Source organism: Strongylocentrotus purpuratus, unplaced genomic scaffold (genome assembly GCF_000002235.5).
Source record: "Strongylocentrotus purpuratus isolate Spur 01 unplaced genomic scaffold, Spur_5.0 spur5_scaffold_10, whole genome shotgun sequence".
Taxonomy (NCBI): domain Eukaryota; kingdom Metazoa; phylum Echinodermata; class Echinoidea; order Camarodonta; family Strongylocentrotidae; genus Strongylocentrotus; species Strongylocentrotus purpuratus.
This window is the reverse complement of record NW_022145595.1, coordinates 7,934,103-7,956,841: the sequence shown is the minus strand read 5'-3', so window position 1 is coordinate 7,956,841 and position 22,739 is coordinate 7,934,103. Positions and strand designations below refer to the sequence as shown.

General features: G+C 38.0%; 1 protein-coding gene across 4 annotated transcripts in view; it reads right to left on the bottom strand.

Annotated features, from left to right (window-relative positions):
* The window catches only part of LOC115918132 (glutamine--fructose-6-phosphate aminotransferase [isomerizing] 2-like), a 39,299-nt gene extending 17,380 nt beyond the window's left edge, over positions 1-21,919 (bottom strand). The window contains exons 1-8 of one of the 4 annotated variants that reach the window (XM_030979360.1): positions 21,716-21,919; positions 18,933-19,040; positions 13,577-13,684; positions 11,803-11,808; positions 7,610-7,735; positions 6,362-6,555; positions 5,561-5,708; positions 2,976-2,990 (exon numbers count right to left, since the gene is read on the bottom strand). In XM_030979360.1, coding sequence (XP_030835220.1) covers positions 2,976-2,990; positions 5,561-5,708; positions 6,362-6,555; positions 7,610-7,735; positions 11,803-11,808; positions 13,577-13,684; positions 18,933-19,040; positions 21,716-21,722 — 712 coding nt within the window. In that variant the 5' untranslated portion in view covers positions 21,723-21,919. Of the gene's footprint in view, positions 1-2,975; positions 2,991-5,560; positions 5,709-6,361; positions 6,556-7,609; positions 7,736-10,818; positions 10,837-11,802; positions 11,809-13,576; positions 13,685-18,932; positions 19,041-21,715 lie in introns of all 4 variants that reach the window. The other 3 variants (XM_030979359.1, XM_030979361.1, XM_030979362.1) reach the window with 3 other exon arrangements.
* Between the last annotated feature and the right edge of the window lie 820 nt (positions 21,920-22,739).

Genomic DNA, 22,739 nt, shown 5'->3' with positions numbered 1-22,739 from the left:
CACTCTAATGCTGGCTAAGCATCTCTATATATTTACATTTGAGAACAAAGAAAAAGTTGAAATTCATAAATTTTGAAATATAGCACATGTAAAGCCGAGGAAATAATCTCCAAGTTCGGAAGCGCTTAGTGATTCTAATAAGCGCTATATAAAAACTGAGTATTATCATTATTAATATTAAATGTGTATAAGGGAAATTGAAACTGATACAAATATTATAGAGGAGAAACAGAACAGACAGAGAGAATAGAGAAGAAAACAAAGCTATGAAGAGTAGGGATGGGCAAAGAGGAGGGAGAGTGAGGAAAAGAGAGGGGAGACTGAGGAAGAGATAGAGGGGAGGAGAGAGAAGGGGAGAGAAAGAAAGAGAGAGAGAGAAAGAGAGAGAGAGAGAGAGGAAATAATACTATTCCACAATGCACAACCATAAGGTCAGTTTGGGAATTAAAATATCTACCAGAATTAAACGAACATGTGATATAGCCACTACCACATGTAAAATGGAATATCATATCATATTTTGTTATTATCAAGTTAGTTGGCAAATCGGAATCCGAGTTATATTTTCCAGAACATAGAAATTTATGTAATAACATTTAAAAGCACTGATCCCAAAGTAAAGTTTTTAAAAAAATAATAAAAAAACAAACAAAAACAAACAAACACACAACACCCTCCATGATTAACTGATTTCTATGAAAACATCCATTAATTTATTTGAAAAGTAGATGCTTTTCATACGCATGCGATGCCTCTTCATTCATCAAATGTATGAGGGAACTTTCTCACGACTAAAGAAGTACCAAATTTATGAGACAGGAAAGAGAAAGCATGACGATTCGTTTTGATGTTGTGAATATATGGAACAGCTCATGAACAATACTTTTGGGGGGGGGGGGGGGGGGGGGGGGGGGGGGAGTCAAGTAGACTGTGTTTTATTGTATATACATTGGATATGGGTAGAATTACAAACGAATTGTCCTTACAAACGAATTGTCCTTACAAAGAGGATTAGTTGTTGACTTACTATAACAGTAATTTTTGTAAAATTATTAATCAGAATACATGTAGTTGTGTATTAGTGCAGTATCTGAGAGAGGGAGTGTCGACACAGGATGAGCAACAAAAGTTACAGGGGCCCGTTTCATAAAACTTGTTACCTATAACAACTGCTAAATTTCTATGACAAGTTTGCTCTCAGCCAATCAGATGCCATGATTTCAGTAGCTTATAACAGTAGCTTGTAACTTGTTATTGATATCAAGTTTGCTCTCAGCCAATCAGGTGCCTTGATTTCAGTAGCTTATAACAGTAGCTTGTAACTTGTTATTGATATCAAGTTTGCTCTCAGCCAATCAGATGCCATGATTTCAGTAGCTTATAACAGTAGCTTGTAACTTGTTATTGATATCAAGTTTGCTCTCAGCCAATCAGATGCCATGATTTCAGTAGCTTATAACAGTAGCTTGTAACTTGTTATTAATATCAAGTTTGCTCTCAGCCAATCAGATGCCATGATTTCAGTAGCTTATAACAGTAGCTTGTAACTTGTTATTGATATCAAGTTTGCTCTCAGCCAATCAGATGCCATGATTTCAGTAGCTTATAACAGTAGCTTGTAACTTGTTATTAATATCAAGTTTGCTCTCAGCCAATCAGATGCCATGATTTCAGTAGCTTATAACAGTAGCTTGTAACTTGTTATTGATATCAAGTTTGCTCTCAGCCAATCAGATGCCATGATTTCAGTAGCTTATAACAGTAGCTTGTAACTTGTTATTGATATCAAGTTTGCTCTCAGCCAATCAGATGCCATGATTTCAGTAGCTTATAACAGTAGCTTGTAACTTGTTATTAATATCAAGTTTGCTCTCAGCCAATCAGATGCCATGATTTCAGTAGCTTATAACAGTAGCTTGCAACTTGTTATCGATATCAAGTTTGCTCTCAGCCAATCAGATGCCATGATTTCAGTAGCTTATAACAGTAGCTTGTAACTTGTTATTGATATCAAGTTTGCTCTCAGCCAATCAGATGCCATGATTTCAGTAGCTTATAACAGTAGCTTGTAACTTGTTATTAATATCAAGTTTGCTCTCAGCCAATCAGATGCCATGATTTCAGTAGCTTATAACAGTAGCTTGCAACTTGTTATCGATATCAAGTTTGCTCTCAGCCAATCAGATGCCATGATTTCAGTAGCTTATAACAGTAGCTTGTAACTTGTTATCGATATCAAGTTTGCTCTCAGCCAATCAGATGCCATGATTTCAGTAGCTTATAACAGTAGCTTGTAACTTGTTATCGATATCAAGTTTGCTCTCAGCCAATCAGATGCCATGATTTCAGTAGCTTATAACAGTAGCTTGTAACTTGTTATCGATATCAAGTTTGCTCTCAGCCAATCAGATGCCATGATTTCAGTAGCTTATAACAGTAGCTTGTAACTTGTTATTGATATCAAGTTTCATGAAACAGGGCCTAGTATTCCTAGAGCAGGAGAATGGGATGAAAAGTGAATGTATAAGGTTCGAAGATCAGTAGGAGGTTTTAGAGCATGAGTTCAAACTTTCTAGAAACATGAGTCATGATTTACATGTATATCCCTTCGACTTTCTACATGTAATTGGAAATTATTAAACAAAGAGGCTGTTCACACCGCAATGAGATAGCGCGGTCTATCGTAGCACCCCCTTTTTTCTAGCGCGCGCAAGAACGCGCTATCTCTCGTGGACCACCCCCAAGAGGTGCTCCAGTGGCACGCCGTTTTGGCTCGTCGTGGCTCGCTGTTGGGCGGACCGAAACGACGTTGTACCTTCCACACCGCAGAGATAGCGCGCGCTAGACCGTGCTTTCTCTGCCGGTCTGAACAGCCTTTAAGACAGAAGCCAAGCTATATCTCCAATAATAATATGATAGAATTTTGAATAAAGGATTTTTAAAAAAATGAAATAAAGCAATAAATGCATACCAACCTTTCTCCACATTATCTACCGAAATAAAATTCAGAACGAAATGAAAGGACTATGAAATTTCAATTGAAAAAATGTATAAAAACCATCCACAAGATAGAAAAATGCATCTCATTATAAAATAATTGTATATTCTACAAGCTCATAAAACAAATAGTATAGTAGCATGAACAGATAACTGAAAGTTGCAGGTACATTAGAAAATGAAGAAAACAAAACAGACAAAAATAAAAAGAAATTTAAAGGTAATGCAAAGTTTTGGTATGGGGTCATGAATTTGGTTCAAATGAACATATTGGAAGCATAAGTGATCCTACATATTCAGTGATCATTGTCGATGGTGAAATCGAGTCTAAAGTGATGAAATTATAAATAATAAACTCTTTAAGTTGTATAGCTCCCTCTCAAGGTCAATAAATTGATTTAGCTATAAAACAATGTTTCTGGAGCCAAACTGACCGATTGGCTAATCCCGTTTGGAAATTATATATCAAAACTGCATATTCTGAAATTTTCATGGTCACAGCTATCATTGTATGGCCGTAGGCGCTATTTGAAATTTATCAAAATTTACCGGTGCTCCCGGTAAATTTTGATATTCAATTTATCTCGAAAGCAGAAGTGTTTTATGGGCTAATTTTTTTAGTGCTTATAATACATCCGCACGGGCATCCAAATATATCAAAATTGTAAGGAATCACTATCCAGCCAATTTTCAAAATTTACCAAAACTTTGTATTACCTTTAAGATTACAACAAGATGAGTGTGAAATTCCCATGTGCATTATTATTGTTATTATTTTAATTTCTTTTTTTTCCATTAACTCATTTCATTTTTTATTTATCATTTCCTTCTTTTTTTTCGCTTTTGATATTTTAGTAGGAAATCTTTATTCTCTGTCCCATTTGCAATATTTATCTAAGCACTCAATATCATTTCAACAATATTGACCAGTCATATGCATCATGTAATTATGGCATCAACAAATTAGGGAGATGTAAAGACGACAGTGAAGATACTGCAGGTGACTAGCTGGAATGCTCCCCAGGGAGTGGAGAATGTACCCTAAATGTCCAGAATAGTACTTTGCAACCAACCAGTGACCGGGACAATAATAATACTGTAAGCTCTGTTTGGTCAGTTAATGGTAAAGCGCTATATATAAGGAACAGGTAATGTTAAAATAATAGCATTCCACCCATTCAGCATGCATATAGTGTGATAAAGTTATTTACTTGGTTATGGAATACTAGAAAATTGGCAAATATTGAAAGCAATCATATATATGTCATACATTCAATTATCACTGCACACACCGTGGCACCACAAGTCATCAGACATTTTTCAATGGATATAATAGAAATACTTTTATTCAATTGATATGCAACACCAGGGGACAATTAAAAAAAAAGTAAAACCAAAGACTATCGCAAAACGAGGTAAACATGGGCAATTTTCACTACAAGGTCTTTTTATTGCAACAAATTTAGTGCTGTATCAGTTGTAATTCCACTAATTTGTGTCTGAATGGGTTATAACATTTGGAAAGTTTCTAGTTTTGCGGTTACATAGGTGTCCCATGCTGCACATGCTTGAGAGTGATAAACATCACCTTGCAAGCAAAACATGTAAAAAGAAAACACCCTAATCGATACAGTTTTTTCAGATGCTTCGTTTTCAGACAGTTTTCCACAAAATTTTGGTTCATATCCAGAATTCAAGATCACCTATAATGCAGACCTGCCAACCTCTGGAGTTCAAAAACTGTATTCTTTAATCCCAAAAGTTGTATTTTACTGACAAAAGTTGTATTCTTAAAAATAAACACAGACTGTTAGGCGGATCAATGCCTCTTACAGTTCCTACATACAGAAAAAAATGCATGATTCATCATGACTGGTGTGTTCGATGAACCAATGAACATCCACAAATTGCCGATGTGAGATGCTTTTAGGATACTTAATAGGACAGAATGGGCATTTTGCCATTGAAAATGGCACACACACACACACAAATACCACCAAAAAAAAAATATTTAAAAAAAAAAAAAAAAAAAAAAAAAAAATATATCGTTTTTTTTATTTGCTCCTAAAAATCGTACTATATCGTACTGGTTGGCAGGTCTGATAATGGGCTTTAAGGGCAACATTTTTAGAGGGAATAAATTGAAGTAAAAAATGTTTCTCCATTTTTTTTATCTACTATTCACCCCAATATTACTATTCAACCCCTTGTTACTATTCACCCATTCATAGTAAATAGATATACAATGCGCTGAAAGGCTCTAGTTAAAATTATGGATCGAGGTGGCAGGAATAGCACTATTTCTGTCGCGAGGAATCTATAATTTCACTAGTGGCTTGAAAAAGTGCATGATATATTTGTTTTATATTTTTCAAACCAACCTTCATAAAAATGATTATAATAATGATAATAACAATTTTTCTATGAAGCGTTCCAAGGTATAGTGCACTATACCAGGGATTACGTTACGGTATAGCACATTTTTCTTATTGGTAACATCATAGCAATGTTGTGTTTGGTCACATGATGCCATGTTGACCAATCACTGAACAGGATTTCTTACCTCTGCTGTCTTTGTAGAGAATAGGAACATAGTTGCTGGCCAGTTTGGTCTTGGTCTTGATTCCGATGAGGAGGGGACTTCCACGACGGGTCGCCACGCATTCACCAGGGAACCTCTTGCTCTTGAACGCAAGGGCAAAGGCACCTTCCTACGAGAGAGAAAGAGGGTGGGTGAGGCAGAGGGAGAGAGAGAGAGAGAGAGGGGGAGGCAGAGAGAGAGAGAGAGAGAGGGGGAGGCAGAGAGAGAGAGAGAGAGAGAGGGGGAGGCAGAGAGAGAGAAAGAGGGGGAGGCAGAGAGGGAGGGAGGGGGAAGAGAAATACAGAGAGAGGGAGGTAGGGGAAAAGAGAAATCCAGAAAGACAGAGGGGGGGGGGGGGGGGGGGGGGGGGAGAAAACAGAGGGAGAAAGATTGCCTGTCTGATTATCAAGATATTTATGATTGGATATCAAAATCAAATTTTTTTATGTTTTCCAAACGGTTTTTATAACACTAGTCTATTGAGGAAAATGAGTATGGTAAGACTGGTCACTCAAAGATTTTTACGTTTTTGAAGCACTTCACGATCATTTTGAAACACAATTTTTTTGTGGGGGGGGGGGGGGCTTCAATATTACACCATATCACAGACACTGAGAACACGTAGGGCCATGCATTTCAGATTTGTAAAGCTGGAAACATTATTAAAATGCCTTTAATCAAAAGAGCAGGTACCAAAATTCGACAAAAATGAACCTCCACTGACAGGTTATTTGAAATGGAATGGTATAAATTGTCTAACAAAACACACTGATGTTCGCATACCAGTTGTAGGATGACGGATTCTACGAGCTCTCTGAAGGTGATTTTGTCGTCTTCACGGTTGTCATAGAGATACTTGATGAGCTTGGCGATGATCTCGGTGTCTGTATCAGACTCAAAGACCATGTTCTTGCTCTCGAGCAGCTTCTTGATGTCCTTGTAGTTTGTGATAATGCCATTGTGGACGACGACAAACTCTGAAATAAATAAATAAAGTAATTAAGTTAATTTATAATATATGGGAAGTAAGTAGGCAAGTAAGTACATTGGCTTCCAATCAAGCAACGCATTGTGTTCAAGATCCTGACGGTTGTCTACAAGTGCATCCCAAAAAAAGCTCCAGTGTATCTCAACTCTCTATCTTACCCTTACAATCTGCTCGCCCTGCCCTTCGCTCTCGTACTGACAGCACCCTGTTACACGTTCCTCTAACATACACCAAAGCTGGGGACAATGCTTTCCATGCATGTGCTCTTAGACTCTGGAATGAGCTTTCACGTTATATTTGATTAGCACCATCGCTGGATGTCTTCCGAAAATGTCTCCAAACTCTCCTCTTTGACCATGATCAACAACGTATTCTTTGAAAAAAAATTATGTATTAAAAGCTCTGTGAGTGTGAAACAACAGTTAGTTTGTAAGAACGCTATAGAAGTGACTTTATTGTATTGTATTGTAAGTACTACAAGGTAAGTAGTAGGTAATTAGTAACTAGTAACATGTAAGCAAGTAATTAAGGATTGTTGTACTTATTGAAGTCTAAAGATTATGCTGTCCTACAGGTAGTAATTGAACTGAATGATTTTATGTAGAATATGTGAAATGATGGATCGGACAGCATTATCGCAGGTGTCGTGGTCAAGTGGATAAGTCACCCGACTGCAGATCGCAAGGTACAAGGTTCGAGTCCCGCCGCAGTACTAATGTCCTTTGGCAAGACGTTAATCTACGTTTGCCACTCTCCACCCAGGTGTTAAAAGGTAGGATGCGAAAGTTAATGGGGTTGGATGAGCAAGTGGAGCTTGTAAAATACTGACTGGCCGGAATGCTCCCAGGGGAGTGGAGAATGTGCATACATTGTGTGCGGGTAAGCCTGTATCCAATGACCGGGGTAATAATATGTACTGCGCCTATAAACAAAGTATTAGGCGCATTATAAATGTGAGCTATTATTATTGCTGATTTCTTTTTAAATTCTGAACTTTGGACACCCCGGCCATCATACAGGATGTGTGAATAGAGATTTCTCACCATTTTCCTCATCGGATCTCTGTGGATGGCTGTTGACTTCGTTGGGTACGCCGTGAGTGGCCCAGCGGGTATGGGCGATGCCACAGTGGGTGTCGTACTCCAGATCAAAGTCCAGGTCCTCTTGAACTGCAAAGTATGAAGAGGATAAACAAGATTTAAATTCAGTAATTTTTTTGCACATTTTGATAGGAAGGAAAAACAGAGAGAGAAAGAGAAAGAGAGAGACAGGGGAGGGGGAAGCTGTGTGTATTCACTGTTACATAAAGTAGGAGGTTTATCTGTTAGAAATAGTCTGCTGCAAGCAAGAAGGCCTTAAAGATAAAGTTGAGTTCTGGTCATGCGATTGCATTGTGAAAGAAATGGTGTGAATCGATCAGAAAAGATTCATCATTTAGCATATAAGTATTGGTGTGTATTGCAAGGTTCTGGAATAATCAAAATGATAAGAAATTTGGCCTAGTCTTGGTAAAGTTACAAGCACTGTACACAGAAAGATGTATATGGGACTTCACTCACGTGCGTTTATCTATAAGGTCCAAATAGATATAATAATTTACCAAATATATCAATTAGTAGGCGGTTTCTCTGCAAAATTTGTATGATCACGTACCGGTATTAGTCAAAATATATTCTTTCACATGATTGGTAATAAGAGCTTCCATTTCATTTTTGAGAGGGGGGCGTTTCCAAAACTGGTCTTTACCTTTAAGAGGAATGTTCGTGTATTGTTAATGGCAGTTCTTGCAAGGAGCATGCGTGCATAGGCACACATGCACAAAAGACAGATAGCATTCTCATAGTCACATGTGGGCAATTCCACGGTAACGGAAGGACACTCAGACAAGATTTTTGAACTTCAGGTTCATACTAAAAGAACTGTTTTATTAGTATAAGATGTGAAACAGTACAGATATAATACCTATATAAGTGCCTTTAATTCTCCCCCAAAAAATTGTCATTATAGTTAAGTAGTTTAAGAATGTGCATATTAATTATCTCGGTAACGGAAAGGACATAGAAATGGACATGGTTTTTCCAGTTAATTAGTGTTTATCCAAACTTTTTGAAGTTGATGAAGCTTTCCACTTGACTGAAACACATTTTGTTCCCATAGTTTAATACATACTAATAAAACATTTCTTTTAGTATGAACCTGAAGTTCAAAAATCTTGTCTGAGTGTCCTTCCGTTACCGTGGAATTGCCCATGTGCAATATAAGGGCCACAGAGATAAAAACAAGTACGCATATTGTCAGCTCGGAGGCAGAACAGCATTATTGACTCTCATCAATAACACAGAGTTATTAAACACCTTTTTTGTCTCTTATTAAACCCCTTGACTACAAAATTTTCTCTTTCCAATAGAGTTAACACAAGGACTACGACCACGTGGTTCCCTTAGGCAATCGGTTAAGAGCCAATATCATGTGTTCCTGCACGTAACTGCATGCAAATACACTTTGAGATGTACTCAGCATTTCATTTATAGTAATAACCAAAATGAAGATGATGTTCAAATTTATGTTCAAATTGCTGAAAATCATTTGATGGAAATATGCAGATGAAATCATTCCTCTGTCATGCTGTAATCGATCACTTGATTAATATGAGGCATACGTGTATTTGTGCAAGTGCAGCTACATGTAATGTGGAACCCTGGGAACATGCACAACCAGTCATCATACAAACATGCACAGGGGAAAAATTAATATTAATTTTTGGGGGGCTACTTTTCAAGTTTGCCTGCATGAAAAGAACATTCTAAAATTTGTTTTGCATTGAACTCTATGCAAATTAATGGGGCTCTTTTCTGATTTTTCTGATTGGGCATTTCGGGGGCTGAATCGCCCCGAGCCCCCGTGTATTTTTTTCACTGAACATGCACAATTCTGTCATATTCATTACAGTGACATACAGAACATGCATGTATGTACCTCTTATACATTTATACATGTTAGGGCTATGAATCTTAACACTGAATACTGGTAGTTGCACAATAAACCTGTATTTTGTGTAATAAATGACTGGAAAGTTACAATGTACATGACTGTGTAATGTCCCTAAACCATATGAATCACAATTATGAAATACATGTAACTGTTGTTATGAAATATTCAATCAATGATGGACATAAATATGGAGTATAAATTCCCTCTTCCATAAACCCTTATCCAAGTAACTGTAATGAAGACCCACTACCCAAATAGGGTACAGTCATGTACAGGTAGATTAATTAGATACCACATTTTGTATAATGTACACCATTAAATATCCCTTCTCTCTGTCTCTCTCGCTCTCTCTCTGTCTCCCTGTCTCTTTCTCTCTATCCCTCATGGAGGGCATATGGGCTTTAATATTGAAAAGTGGCCACTTAGAAAGAATTACTGTTAATCTTAACCTGTTTGAGAATACATTGTGTGGGCAAGGCTCAAAATACTTGGGGGCGATTCGCCTCCGTCATATTGCTCACGGGGGCGATTGTCAAATTAAAATCGCCCCATGGAATTATAAAATAAAGATTATCTTTTCTGTTATAACTTTCACACAATGTCGAGTTTCAACTTTCAAACCTTAAACCAATGAAAATGGAATCTCTGTGACTGTATTACCGATACAAACAACGGAAGCTCGCAGCACAGTGCGACCTTCAGCAGCGGCTATACTGCGCCGGTAGTACCGGTGTGGACGATGCCGCCCCATATCTGCTGGAGCTAGAAGCAATCGCGCAACGACCAAAACATTAAGAAGTTTTTTGTTGTGAAAAACATGAATCCTCTGAAATCTGGTGATCCCAAAAGACGAGCAAATAACGAGCCTCGACCAGTAAATCGATATTGAGAAGAAGAATAAGACCAAAGGTGTTGTGGAAGGATATAGTAAAGACTAAAGAAAAGGGTTATAAGCCTGCTCTGAATGATTAGGAGGACGGGAAGAAATGGAGAGAATATCATCACTGGATGAAAACCCCATGTAACTTGTAAAGTTGTTAAGAGGGAAAATACCGAATTAGAAAATTAGTAATGATGAAATAGCAAAGAATTTAGGAGTATTATGGGAACCAATTCAATGGAAATTGTATTAAAAAAGAGCCCCCTTCAGTACTAAAAGAGCCCCTGTGACAAGAAATTAATTTGAGCCCTGGGTGTGGGTCAATATAATAAATAATAATAATATTGACTTGTACAAAAACGGTGCTTATAAAGCGCTTACCATCGAAGTCTCTAAGCGCTATAACAAACGAAATACAATGATAAACAATTACATATTAACAAAACAAAAAAGTGCAAATAAACCTACGAATTACAATACATATGAAATGTACAGAGTAAGTTAATCATCAAAAGCAGGGTCTGACGCTCATGGCGCTTTTAATACAATTTCACCCTGGTTGTAGCCGAGATCCCAAAGTAACTAGCGCTCAAACATATCAGGTACCATTTACACCTGGGTGGAGAGTGGCAAATGTAGATTATGGAGCCAGTGAAGTGATTTAATGCCCTCCTGCCTGATTCTCAACATGTAATATCATGTTCCTTCCTACTGTATGTATTTCCAATCATATTTCTGATCTTCCTTTCTTTAATTTCAGGGGAAACTCTTACACTCATTTAACTTCTTTAAAGATCACCATCAAATGAAAACAAAACAAAGTGAATTCCCAGTCTCCAACATCATCACCAGAACACAATTCACATACATGTAGAACAGACATTGATACACTCATGCATGTAATTTCACAAGAGGCATAAAAAAAACATTAATCACACTGCAAAACTGACTCCAGATCGACTCCATTTAATAGGAGTAATGTAATTTTTTTGTAAAGGAATTTCAGCTTGCACCCAGAAGATAAAGATTGCATGCTCGATCTTGCAATGAAAGTCACATCACAGGAAATCTTGGAACCAGCGGGATATGAACCGGCGATCCACTTCTTGCCAGGCAGTGACTCTACCACCAGGCCATCCCTGGTCCATGGCACAGCTCTCCAGAGTCTGATCTACTAACATTCATCAGTCCGCCATCCGGACGTTAGGCGAGCTTACAAGATCGAGCACGCAAACTTTACTTTAAACTTGGTGCAAGCAGAAATTTCTTTACAAAATGAAATTACTCCAAGAAAGCCTAAGATTCTGGAGTCGGTCTCACGGGTGTGACTGGTGCTACTCATGCAAACAATACTCTTTGTACTACCTGTGACTATATTGTGTATTCCGTGTTAAGATAGTCGGGAATTAGGGTGAAAGGAGAGATACAAGTGAGTGAAAAGTGAGAGAAACAATGTATCAAGACAAAATTGCAAATATTTCAGAAATAATATTTTGTTTATTGAATATTTCACAATAAAAGCGTCAATCAAATGTTGAAATTAAATCAAATGAAATGTTCGATTTAATTGTAAAATATATAGAACTTTACTACTACTACTACTACTACTACTACTACTACTACTACTACTACTACTACTACTACCACTACTGCTACTACTACTACTACCGATACCACTACTACTACTACTACTACTACTACTACTACTACTACTACTACTACTACTACCACTACTGCTACTACTACTACTCCTACTACTTCTACATTCAGGTGTTGTATGTTACCATATGATCTAAGTACTAGGGACTAGGGGATAAAAAGTAAATTCTCTTGAGATGGTAGATCACCCCCCCCCCCCCCCACAAAAAAAAAAAAAAAATCATTCAAAAATATATATATTTTCAAAGTGGTGAGCTGCCCACTCAACCATACCAAACCATTTCAGACTTCTTTTTATTGAACAGGTCATTTAATTTCAAGCTTGCTTGTGTTGAAATGTAAAGACAAAAAGACTAACAAGTGACAATACCCATAAGATGTGTAATGAAGTGGGAGGGTGAATTTGTTTTGAAGTGGCTAAAGGCCATTTTGTGTCAAATCCTTTTAAATAGAACATTGCAAGAATACGGACTGCAGGTGCGAATGTGAACGTATGCCTGAGCACAATGATACATGTATATCAAATAAATGAAGAAATACAATTAAATGAAAAACACAAGATTGTATTTCTACGCAAAATAATAGGAAAATACTATGTTTCATGATACAGAAAACTTTCATTTAATAGTTGGGGTAGTCATAACATGTAGTTTAAGCTTCTACCAACCTTAAAATAAGTAGGCGAGCTTTTATCCACACTCTTGTGGACTTTCTCAAGCCAAGTGATTATTCATACAGTTTCTTGCAGTCTGCTGCCTTGAGATCACTGGAGCGAAGATAGGCCATTCATATATTATCACATATTTTCACTCCAAAGATCTCAGGGCAACAGGTCAAGGCAAAAGTCCAAAAGGAAAATAATAAATCATAAAATAAAGGACACATTTCAAAGCAGAACAGCTAGAAATAGTCAATTTTTCTTCCAATAATTATTCTTATTTAATAATATATACTGAGTATCATTTTAACGATAATTTCCTGTATCAAGATGTATGGACCCACTTTGTGAAGTGTGAATTGCAATTCTGTCCTGTTGTAAATATGATCTCTAATTTTGATCATTCAACAGTTCAGATTTGTCTTTGTTTTTTCGCAATATTCTAAGCATAAACAGCACTTTAAGGAAACTGGAAAAATGCCAATAAACAAGTGAGATAGGAAAGGTTTAATTCACACTTTTGAAAGAAAAAGGAAAAGGAAAAAAAGACCTTACGCTCAACATTGGCAATTCAAGAATACTTCCCCACCCCCCCCCCACTTCAATTTAAAGACCGTCAATACTACTGGGCCAGAAGGGATTAGACCACCCAGCCAGGTCATTGACAGGTGGCTATCTCATCAACTCAGCTCTCAACTAACAGCAAAAGAGGATCATGGGGGACCAACAGGCACCGATTGGGGAAGTTTTCTATATAGATGGAGCAAGTAGCTAAAAGTAGGACAGTGGGGCTTTAACCCCTGACCCCAGCACCCGACTTACCGAAAATTTCATCTTCCAGAGCCTTCACCTTGCCTCGTTTCTTGATGATGCGGATGGGGCGGTCGTTGGCACCATCAGGCTCCTTGTTCCCTCCATCAATTGCAAGTCCTATTGTTCAAAATAAACAGTAAGAGATGATTATAAAACAAAAATAAAATAAATACACTTTAATAACCTTGTGACCTTGACGGGACTGAGTGAAGTGTGTCGACTTGGGCAATCTTCGATTTGTGCATAAGTCGTAGAAATATGACTTACACATGTGCATAACTAGCATAACTGACCTGCAGTGAAAAAAATACACAGAGGCTCGGGGCGAAATAGTCCCCGAAATGCTAGAAATAGTCCCCGAAATGCTCGAAATAGCCCCCGAAATGCCCAAAAGAGCCCCCGAAAATCAGAAAAGAGCCCTGTAAATTTGCATAGAGTTCAATGCAAAACAAATTTTAGAATGTTATTTTGATGCAGGCAAGCTTGAAAAGTATCCCCCGAAAAAGAAATATTTTTTCCCTGCTGACCTGTACCCCTCAGACACCTTTCCAAGGCATAGCCCAGTGTAAAGCTGTGATCACAACCCCAAACAGCTTGTGCAACATCCCAAACTTATGTCCAATATCAGATCAAAATGCAATAATTAAACACATTTTAAACGAAAGGAATTCCTTGTAAAAATCAAGGCAGTGCAAATATCAATTTTATGGATATTGCCAAGGAGAAATTCAGGTCATATCAAGCAAAATAGATCTCCCGTATCTCCCTCATATTTTTGTAGCTGCTGTTATCATTAATTTCAAGTGTTGGCTAGTCGACCAAGAGGTGGCACTCGTACCTTAGTACCTTTAGTTCATGAAATCCCATCTATCTCTCTCTGTCTCCCGTGCGTATACAAGTTACTCAGTGCATGCGGTTATGCGGAAGCGATCTTTTCCAAATCTCTGATCCTTATTGATTGTACATGTACATTATGTACACTGTACCTCTTACATTTGTACCTTTTAGGGCTATAAATCATAAGTTATCGAATCAAACCATGAAATTTTATAAATTATCCAATATAAACCATCTACACTTCCAGCCTCATGTTATGTACTGGAAGTGGATGGCTTGATTAATAGGTCATTAAATAGCCGGTTTACTATCATGTTCAAATTCATGAACGTTTTTTTCTTGGGGATCTAGTGACGAGCTACTCCATAACTTGATACTAATGAATAAACTACAATACTTAGAATGCATTTAGCATACACTTCTTGTTGCTAAGTTGGGGAAGCCTAAGACAAGCTTTCAGGTTGTTAAGAACAATTTTGTTTAAAAAGGATGCATAGAATTTGAATATGTTAGTTAACCGGTCTATCGTAGGCCTACTTGTACCCTATTAATACTCATATGATATTATATACCTCACTTAAAAAATCCAGCCATCTGATTGGTCGAAATTGCATTCATAAACTTCAACTATTTCCGTAAAATTCCCAGTAACCATGGTTAAAATAGTTCTAAATCCCAGTAACCATGGTTATTGGGAAAATAGTTCAGTCTCCATGGTTACCCCATAGGTTTACATGTTAAAAAATGGTCTGAGCGATCGAGGATACCGTACGTGTGCGAAGAATTGGTCGCTATATTTTACCAATTTTGTAATACAACTAGCAGCGAATCCGGGCTAACTCGCCCCACGGGACATCTCGCCCCAGCATCAAAGACTGGGTCGAGATGTCCCGACACGATTCATCGATCGAGAGATACCAATGTGTATATGTTTGTGCTCATTGTACATTTTAGACGATATGGCTGATATTTGTTTACATTCTTTCATCCTGGCCGTTAATTAGCAGACTACTGGTATCTCTCGATCGATAAATCATGTCGGGATATCTCGCTGGGGCGAGATGTCCCGTGGGGCGAGTTAGCCCGACTCCCTGGTAGCTGCGCCAGCGCAGACGACCCACTGTACTAGGCCAAAATGGCTGAATTAGAAACGCTCCCAAGATTTTGACTTCTGGATGAGGATCAAATGCGAGACATGCTGACAGCAAGAACACCAAAAAGGGTACGTGAAATCTTCCATAATTTTTTCAGTAGCCCTAGATCTAGATTCTAGTACGCGACAACCAGATGCTGGTGATTGTAGTGATTTGTACGTCACGGACAGATGCAGATCCTTCCCGTAGAGATTACACACATCCCTATGCATTTCCATTGGCCATTGCGCATTCGATCATGCTAGATTGGTCGATGTTTTAATTACCAGAGATTCAAACTAATATTGCTCGTGATCCTGAAGGTGATACTCAATAAGTGAGATGTCATATGAAAGCGCAGGTTTTTCTCCATATTCCCCACAGGGCCGGCCCACCCCCAAAATTGTAAAAAATATCTTGCTTAGACTAGTACTGATCTAGATCTAGTCTACTCTCAAAGAAACAATCATAAAAAACAACCGTGCAGATAAACTAGAAAAAGGCCAAGGTGGTGTCATAATTTTTTTCGGCATATAAAAGTATTAATGACTGCTTTAATATTCGCAAAGCAGTCATTAATACTATACTATTACACTCATATTTTTATCAAAAATTACAAAAATAAAGAATATTTTGGTGTAATTTGTCAATAAGCCCAACATGGTTCCAAACGGTATACGGTAGATCTGAATACTCACATACACTGTAGAGAAGTATGAAATATTGAATGTTAGAGGGATCTAATTATATATACACAGCTGCCAATAAATTAGTACAACCAACAACATCTGGCTTTGATATGCAGAAAAAGGGGCAATGGAAGAGAGAGAGAGGGGAGGGGAAGAAAGAAAGAGAGAAAGGGAGGGTGGTGGAGAGAGGGAGTGTAGTGGTGAGAGGGAAAGAAGAAGAAAGAGAAAGAGAGAGAAAGAGAGAGAGAGAGAGGAGGAGGAGAATGGGGAAAGAGTATTAAGACAGAAAGCACTGGGACAGAAATATATAAGAATGTATTAAAGGTAAAGACCAGTTATGGTCATGCGATTGCATTGTGAAAGAAACGTTGTGGAATTGATCAGAAAAGGTTGATCATCTAGCATCTAGCATCTGCAAGGTTCTGGAATCATCAAAATGATAAGAAATTTGGCCCATTCTTCGTAAAGTTACAAGCACTATACACAGACAGATGTATATGGGACTACTCTATATCTCTCACAGACCATGAGAGAAACAAATTTACCAAATATATGAATTAGTAGGCGGTTTCCCGGCAATTTTTTTATCATCATGTATTTATAGTCAAAACATATTCTTTCACATGATTGGTAATGAGAGCTTCCATTTCATTTTTTGAAATTGGGGCGTTTCCAATACTGGTCTTTACCTTTAAAATGAATAATTTACATTTATTTACATTACAAAACTGTACATGAACTGTTCACATACACATACACATGTACATATTTATATGTATGTCTACATAACTTTCACCACAAAATCTGTAATTGCAAAATAAAGGCTGCACACTAATTGGCAAATATTTTCAAGGTTGCATCAGCAAACTTGAGGGTGGGTGCCAGGTGTTGACAATTTATCAATGTCTGACTGTCCGCACCTACAATTAATACTAATATTGACACTTTGGCAGCATATTATGTCAGTTTGTTTGAGACTGTACAATTATTGGCTGCTGTGCTCGATGTTATTTACATACATGTCGCTCGGAAATGATAACTGATTGACTGGCATTTACCTGTTGTGAGGAAATGGACATGGAAAATTCACTTCAATGATTTAAATTATAACCCCCCCCCCCCCCTACCAAGGATTTTTCTGTTCCCTCTTCGTCCAAATTGAGTGAAATAGTCATGCAGCATGCTACATTTTGTAGTGTATGACCGAAGCTCATGTGCAAGTTCAAAGTATGCATCGCCACCTTACCCTTGTTGGAGAGAATTTTCCCTGGTATTTTGTCTTTGAATAGCACCAAGGGTGTGCATTAATTCTGGTTTGCATCTCTGAGAGCCTTACCAGTATACACTGTAAACAAACATGTGACTGGTGATCATTCATTTACAATGTATCGACTCACTAATCCATGATATCCTGCCCCAATAGGCCTGTCTCCACTAGCTCGAGATTGCCAAATATCCCGCTACTTGAACTATCCCGATCTCAAACTATCCAGCTATCCGAAGTTGCAATCAGCGGGATATTTGGTCGGGATTGTCATCCCAAGATCTCTTGGGATAGTTTGCAAAATATCCCACTATTTGGCAAAATATCCAGCTATTTGTCCGGAGACCGAAGACTCGCACTATGCGCAAATGCTGAGCAAATATCTCGAGCTAATTTCTCAAGGTCGATTTTTAAGTTTCGAGGTCGAATCTCGAGCTGATGAAGACGCGATTTGTAACTTCGGGATTATTTCCCAAATCAGAAATAGCAGGCTATTTGGCGATCTCAAGAGGATGAAGACGCGCCCAATAAGCCACATTAGAGATACAATCTGTTCATCGGCAAATAAAGGTCATTTGTAAAAAAATCTGTAAAACACATCAAGATGGCTGCTGGATACTTGTTCATGAAAGTTATGTAATCGTTATTCCTTTATCCACCTGTAGTACATTCTATGATACACAGGTTGACGTATTCTTTTCCAGAGGGCAAACAAAAGGTATTAACTTGTTGACTTCTGAATTCATTCATTGCCATAGGCTTAATACAGGGGCCACCCAGTTCCCATAGGCAATAGGTTAATGAAGTCCCTCCATCACTTTGAAGTGATTATTCTAAGATGCACAAAAAGGGACTTCTCCATGTTTATAGGGTCCGTGGATATTTTGGGGTCATTTGAAAAACTGCCATCTCCAAAGTGACCTACGCCAGGAGCAAAAACGATCTCACTAGGTGCTCCCAAAAAGTGCTCCAGAGACAATAGGTAAGTTCGTAAATAGCTTCAGAACGCATGACCCCAAAATATCCACAGATCTTTCAATGATGGATACGTCCCACTCGTGCATTTATGAATAATCACTGCCGAAGTAATGGAGGTGCTTCATGAATACCTTTTGTTCGCCGCTTTAATGTTCACCTCTGTCTCGGGTAAATGTACTGTCGGTGATTTGATAAATACTGATTACATAACTTTCACGAGCACGATACCAGTATTCGTCTCGATGGGTTTTTACAACTTTGGAAAAAGTGACCTTTATCTGCCCATTAAGATATAGATGTAGGATTGGTTTAGGGTTAGGATTGCAATTATTTTTTAGGTTAGGTTTAGGCTTAAAGTTAGGAACAATTTTGGCCTGACGTTAAGAATGCAGTTAGTGTAGGATATTGACAACAGAAGCAAATGTTGTCAGAGAACTTGTTGTTAAACCGTTTGTAGGTATTACCTGCAGAGTCGTAGCCCCTGTACTCCAACCTCTTCAAGCCATTGATGAGCAGCTCTAAGATTGCCTTTCGCTGTTTTGGCACCAGAAAGTTGATGTATGCAAATATACCTGTAAATAGTTAGAAACAGTAAAACAAGGTCATCTTTAATGCACTGGAAAGCTACCCTTTAAAGCCCCTCTGCACTAGTTTGGCCAGGAGGGATTAGACCTCTCTGCATGGTCACAACCACCTGTGGTTATCTCATCAAATCAGCTCTAAATTAACACAAGGAAAAGGGGATCATGGGGGACCAATTAGGCATTGTTTGCTATATAGAGGGCGCAAGTAGCTATAAGTAGTGCAGTGGGGCTTTAAAACCACAAACTAGGACAAACATCGCCCTCTATTACCATTCAGGACCACTACCCCCCTTCACCCTACCAGACACCAGTACGACGTTAGACAGAAGAGAAGAGGGCCAACTCTTTTTGTACATGACGAACAGGAGAGTTGTCTGTGACCTCTTCACAATCCACAAACCAAATTGCCAATTTGAGATTTGCACTTATTTAATAATCTCATCAAACATTCACAATTCTCTTAGTAATATTGTTCTGATTATATTTCAAACTTACTCCATTCTATTCATCTAATATTTCTGCTTTCATACAAATGAACCTTATTACAAGGGTGGGATTGCCTTTAATTAGTAATTATTTAGTCATCACCATCATCTATCAATTTTCACCATCTACAATCGAATCTTGACAGAAATAAGTGCCTGGTATGGGGAATTCTTCGATCAAACTTACATTTGTCAATTTTCCCCATACACAGACGGTAACCCTTGCTGCACAGCGCACGCACAAGGGGGAGCTCGGAGGGAGCTGACTGTACAAGCCGATTTCCACTGGAAGCTGGTGAAAATTTTGGCTTTTGACTTTGTTTATCTTTATCTTAAGTAACTTTACAGTTTGATTTAAAAGAAAAAAGATTGGAAAGAATATAGATATTTTCATATTTAATTTAAGAAATAACTTCAAAAATCAATGTAAATCAACTATAAGGACTTCATTTCAGCTAATCTGTCCGTTTTCTTGAAGTTACTGTGCACGGTGTGTTTGGTAATTACACATAAACTGCACTGCTTAACCTCCCTTCATTATCCCGTACAATGTACTTCAGTCTCTGTAAAGAGCCCAAGATGGTCAGTGACCCAGACATGGTCTCAGCAGAAAAACACTCCAAAAAAGATAAGAAAATTGACACGAAGCAGGTAAGAAAGATAACGACTTATAAATCATGACCCTTATTTGAACAATTGTTGAGGATTTAGTTGATTTTTGGTATGTTAAAGTAGGGTATCTCTACACCATAGTCACGGGTTGAAATTATGGTCACAGTTCTGAACAAGCGCCGTTTTTTTTACGCAGTCAGGCTTCCACTGTCAATTCGTGTATAGTAGTGTATATCATTCTTATACTAGTCCCGAACTCCAAGAGCTTCAACGCCGACGCCAAAGGCATCGAAACTCCAGAGCCGGCATATACGTAAACGATTCAAACAGCAGGTTGAGTCACATTTTTTCAAAATGTAAAGAGGTAGTAAATACAATTTTGACCACAATGTTTTTTTACTCCTCTGGGCTGGAATCCGTCCAACCACTTGAAATTATAATTTGAAGAAGTCTTTGATAGGAAAGAGGGTGATTCTTCGTCCTAACCCGCTCGTTGATTCAACATGGCGAAGAGAAATACAAATGCGCGGTAGCGGCGCAGAAAATATGAATATTCATGATATAGAGTGCCATTCCCTCAAAATTCTGAATATAGACCGAATTTTTCGTCTCTTTCATTCGTTAGCCTCAATAAGAGGCTAACAAACGGAAGAGATGGAAATTTGGTCTAGAGGTTGATATTCAGCAATTTCGAGTGTATGGCACTCTATAGCATGAATATTTTTATTTGCTGCGCCGCTTCCACGCATGTACACTATCTCTTCGCCATGTTGAATCGACGATACAACATGGATGAATCGTCAGGTTAGGACAAAAAATCAGTCTTTTTTCGAAGACTTCTTCAAATTATAATTTCAAGTGGTTGTGGTTGGGACGATGCACTGAGGAGTGAGGAGTCCAAAAACATTGTAAGTCAAAATTGTGGTGCTAATTCAGAATCATCTCCATGCTTTGACCTGTAACTCTGGCGTGGAGATACCCCACTCAAACATACCAAAATTAAATCAGCTAAATCTTCATCAAAATGTCAATTGTTCAGATAATTAATGGTCATGAATTTATAAAAGACGTTATGCTTCTTAATCTTACCCGTTTCGTGTTCATTTTCTAATCTTTTTGAAGTAATTCCCCCCCCCCCCCCCCCCCACACATATATTACTGGTCAAAGTATGGATATGATTCTGAATTAGAGCCAAAGTTGTAATCTCTCTCTTGTATCCTTCCTCCGCTCAGGTCGGAGATCGTCGGCACTGTGAGTCTGCCGAAGTTACATAAATGGCTTTCTATAGGTCGTTAAGTAGATCACTACCTCTTCACACTTCAACAAATTCAATGAATCGTTTTCCTGTACGACTCGGCTCTGGAGCTCCGACGCGAAGCCTTCGGGGCGCGTCGGGGTCGGAGCTCCCTGGAGTTAGGGTCGAATGGTGGTCGCGCACAAACATTTCGGAAAATTACCGACATAACCTTTTGAGACAATTTTTACTAATAATGATGCATCCATTATCAAGCGATGAATTAAAATACTGAAAAATCAACACTAATATATTCACAGCTTTGACTTACCGCACATCTTGGTTGATTATTTGGAGTCTTTTGGTGTCTTGATCGCGAACCCACCGTTGCCAATAGCACGACAGGAAGGTGTGTCATGAAAGACTCCGAGCTACGAAAGATCCTATTGGTCGTAAGATTCTGATGCAGTAAATGTCAACCAATGAAATCACTTTACAGCAGCCGTAGAGGTACATGTGCATGTGTGCTGTTTGCAGAGACCTTTGTAAACATACTACTGGTCCAAACCCATTTTGGGTACGTGGCAGTTCTCATTGAAATGAGAAAGCTATGCATAGAAAAATTAGACAATTTCATCATTATCTGAAATTACATGGTCGGATTTCATCATTATATTTGTTGTTAAAATTTCTCGGATAATATTGGTAAGAAACTCGCACCGGTAGGTTATCTGTGTCCTAGTTTTACATCGATGAAAATAAATTAAAAAAATAAAACAACTCAAATTGTTTCACTTATTTCTTCTTCTAATAAGTTCTATTGTTTATCCATGCCCACTTTTGACAGGGTATACTTAATTGGAGTTTTTGTTTAAACCAATAAGCTGTATTCTGTTTTAATGGAAATTAAAGACTGTATGCGTCTCATTTTATTTATCGAAATGCCTAGTATTCTCTGCCAGCCCCCCCCCCCCCCCCACACACACACACACTCACAAAGATGTGCCCATGATGTGCTTGATGAAAATAATAGGCCTATAGCTCACCATCATATTTTGAGAAATATCCAAACAAGTTGTATGTTTGATTATTTGTTTGTTCGTTTCTTGTGTCTTTACGATCAGTCAGCATATGTTTTATAGACCTACTGCCATTCATTGAACCTTGTGTTGATTTATTATTGATTTTAAAACTAAAAAGCACAAAACAAATATAACACAATAATGAAATGTAACTTCATAGCACGAACAAGATAACTACGAAAAAAGTGACATAAATGACAACGACTTGTCCTTTTGGACACCGACGAAATTTTCATATAATGAAGCGTAAAAGGATTGACCATTGACAAATTG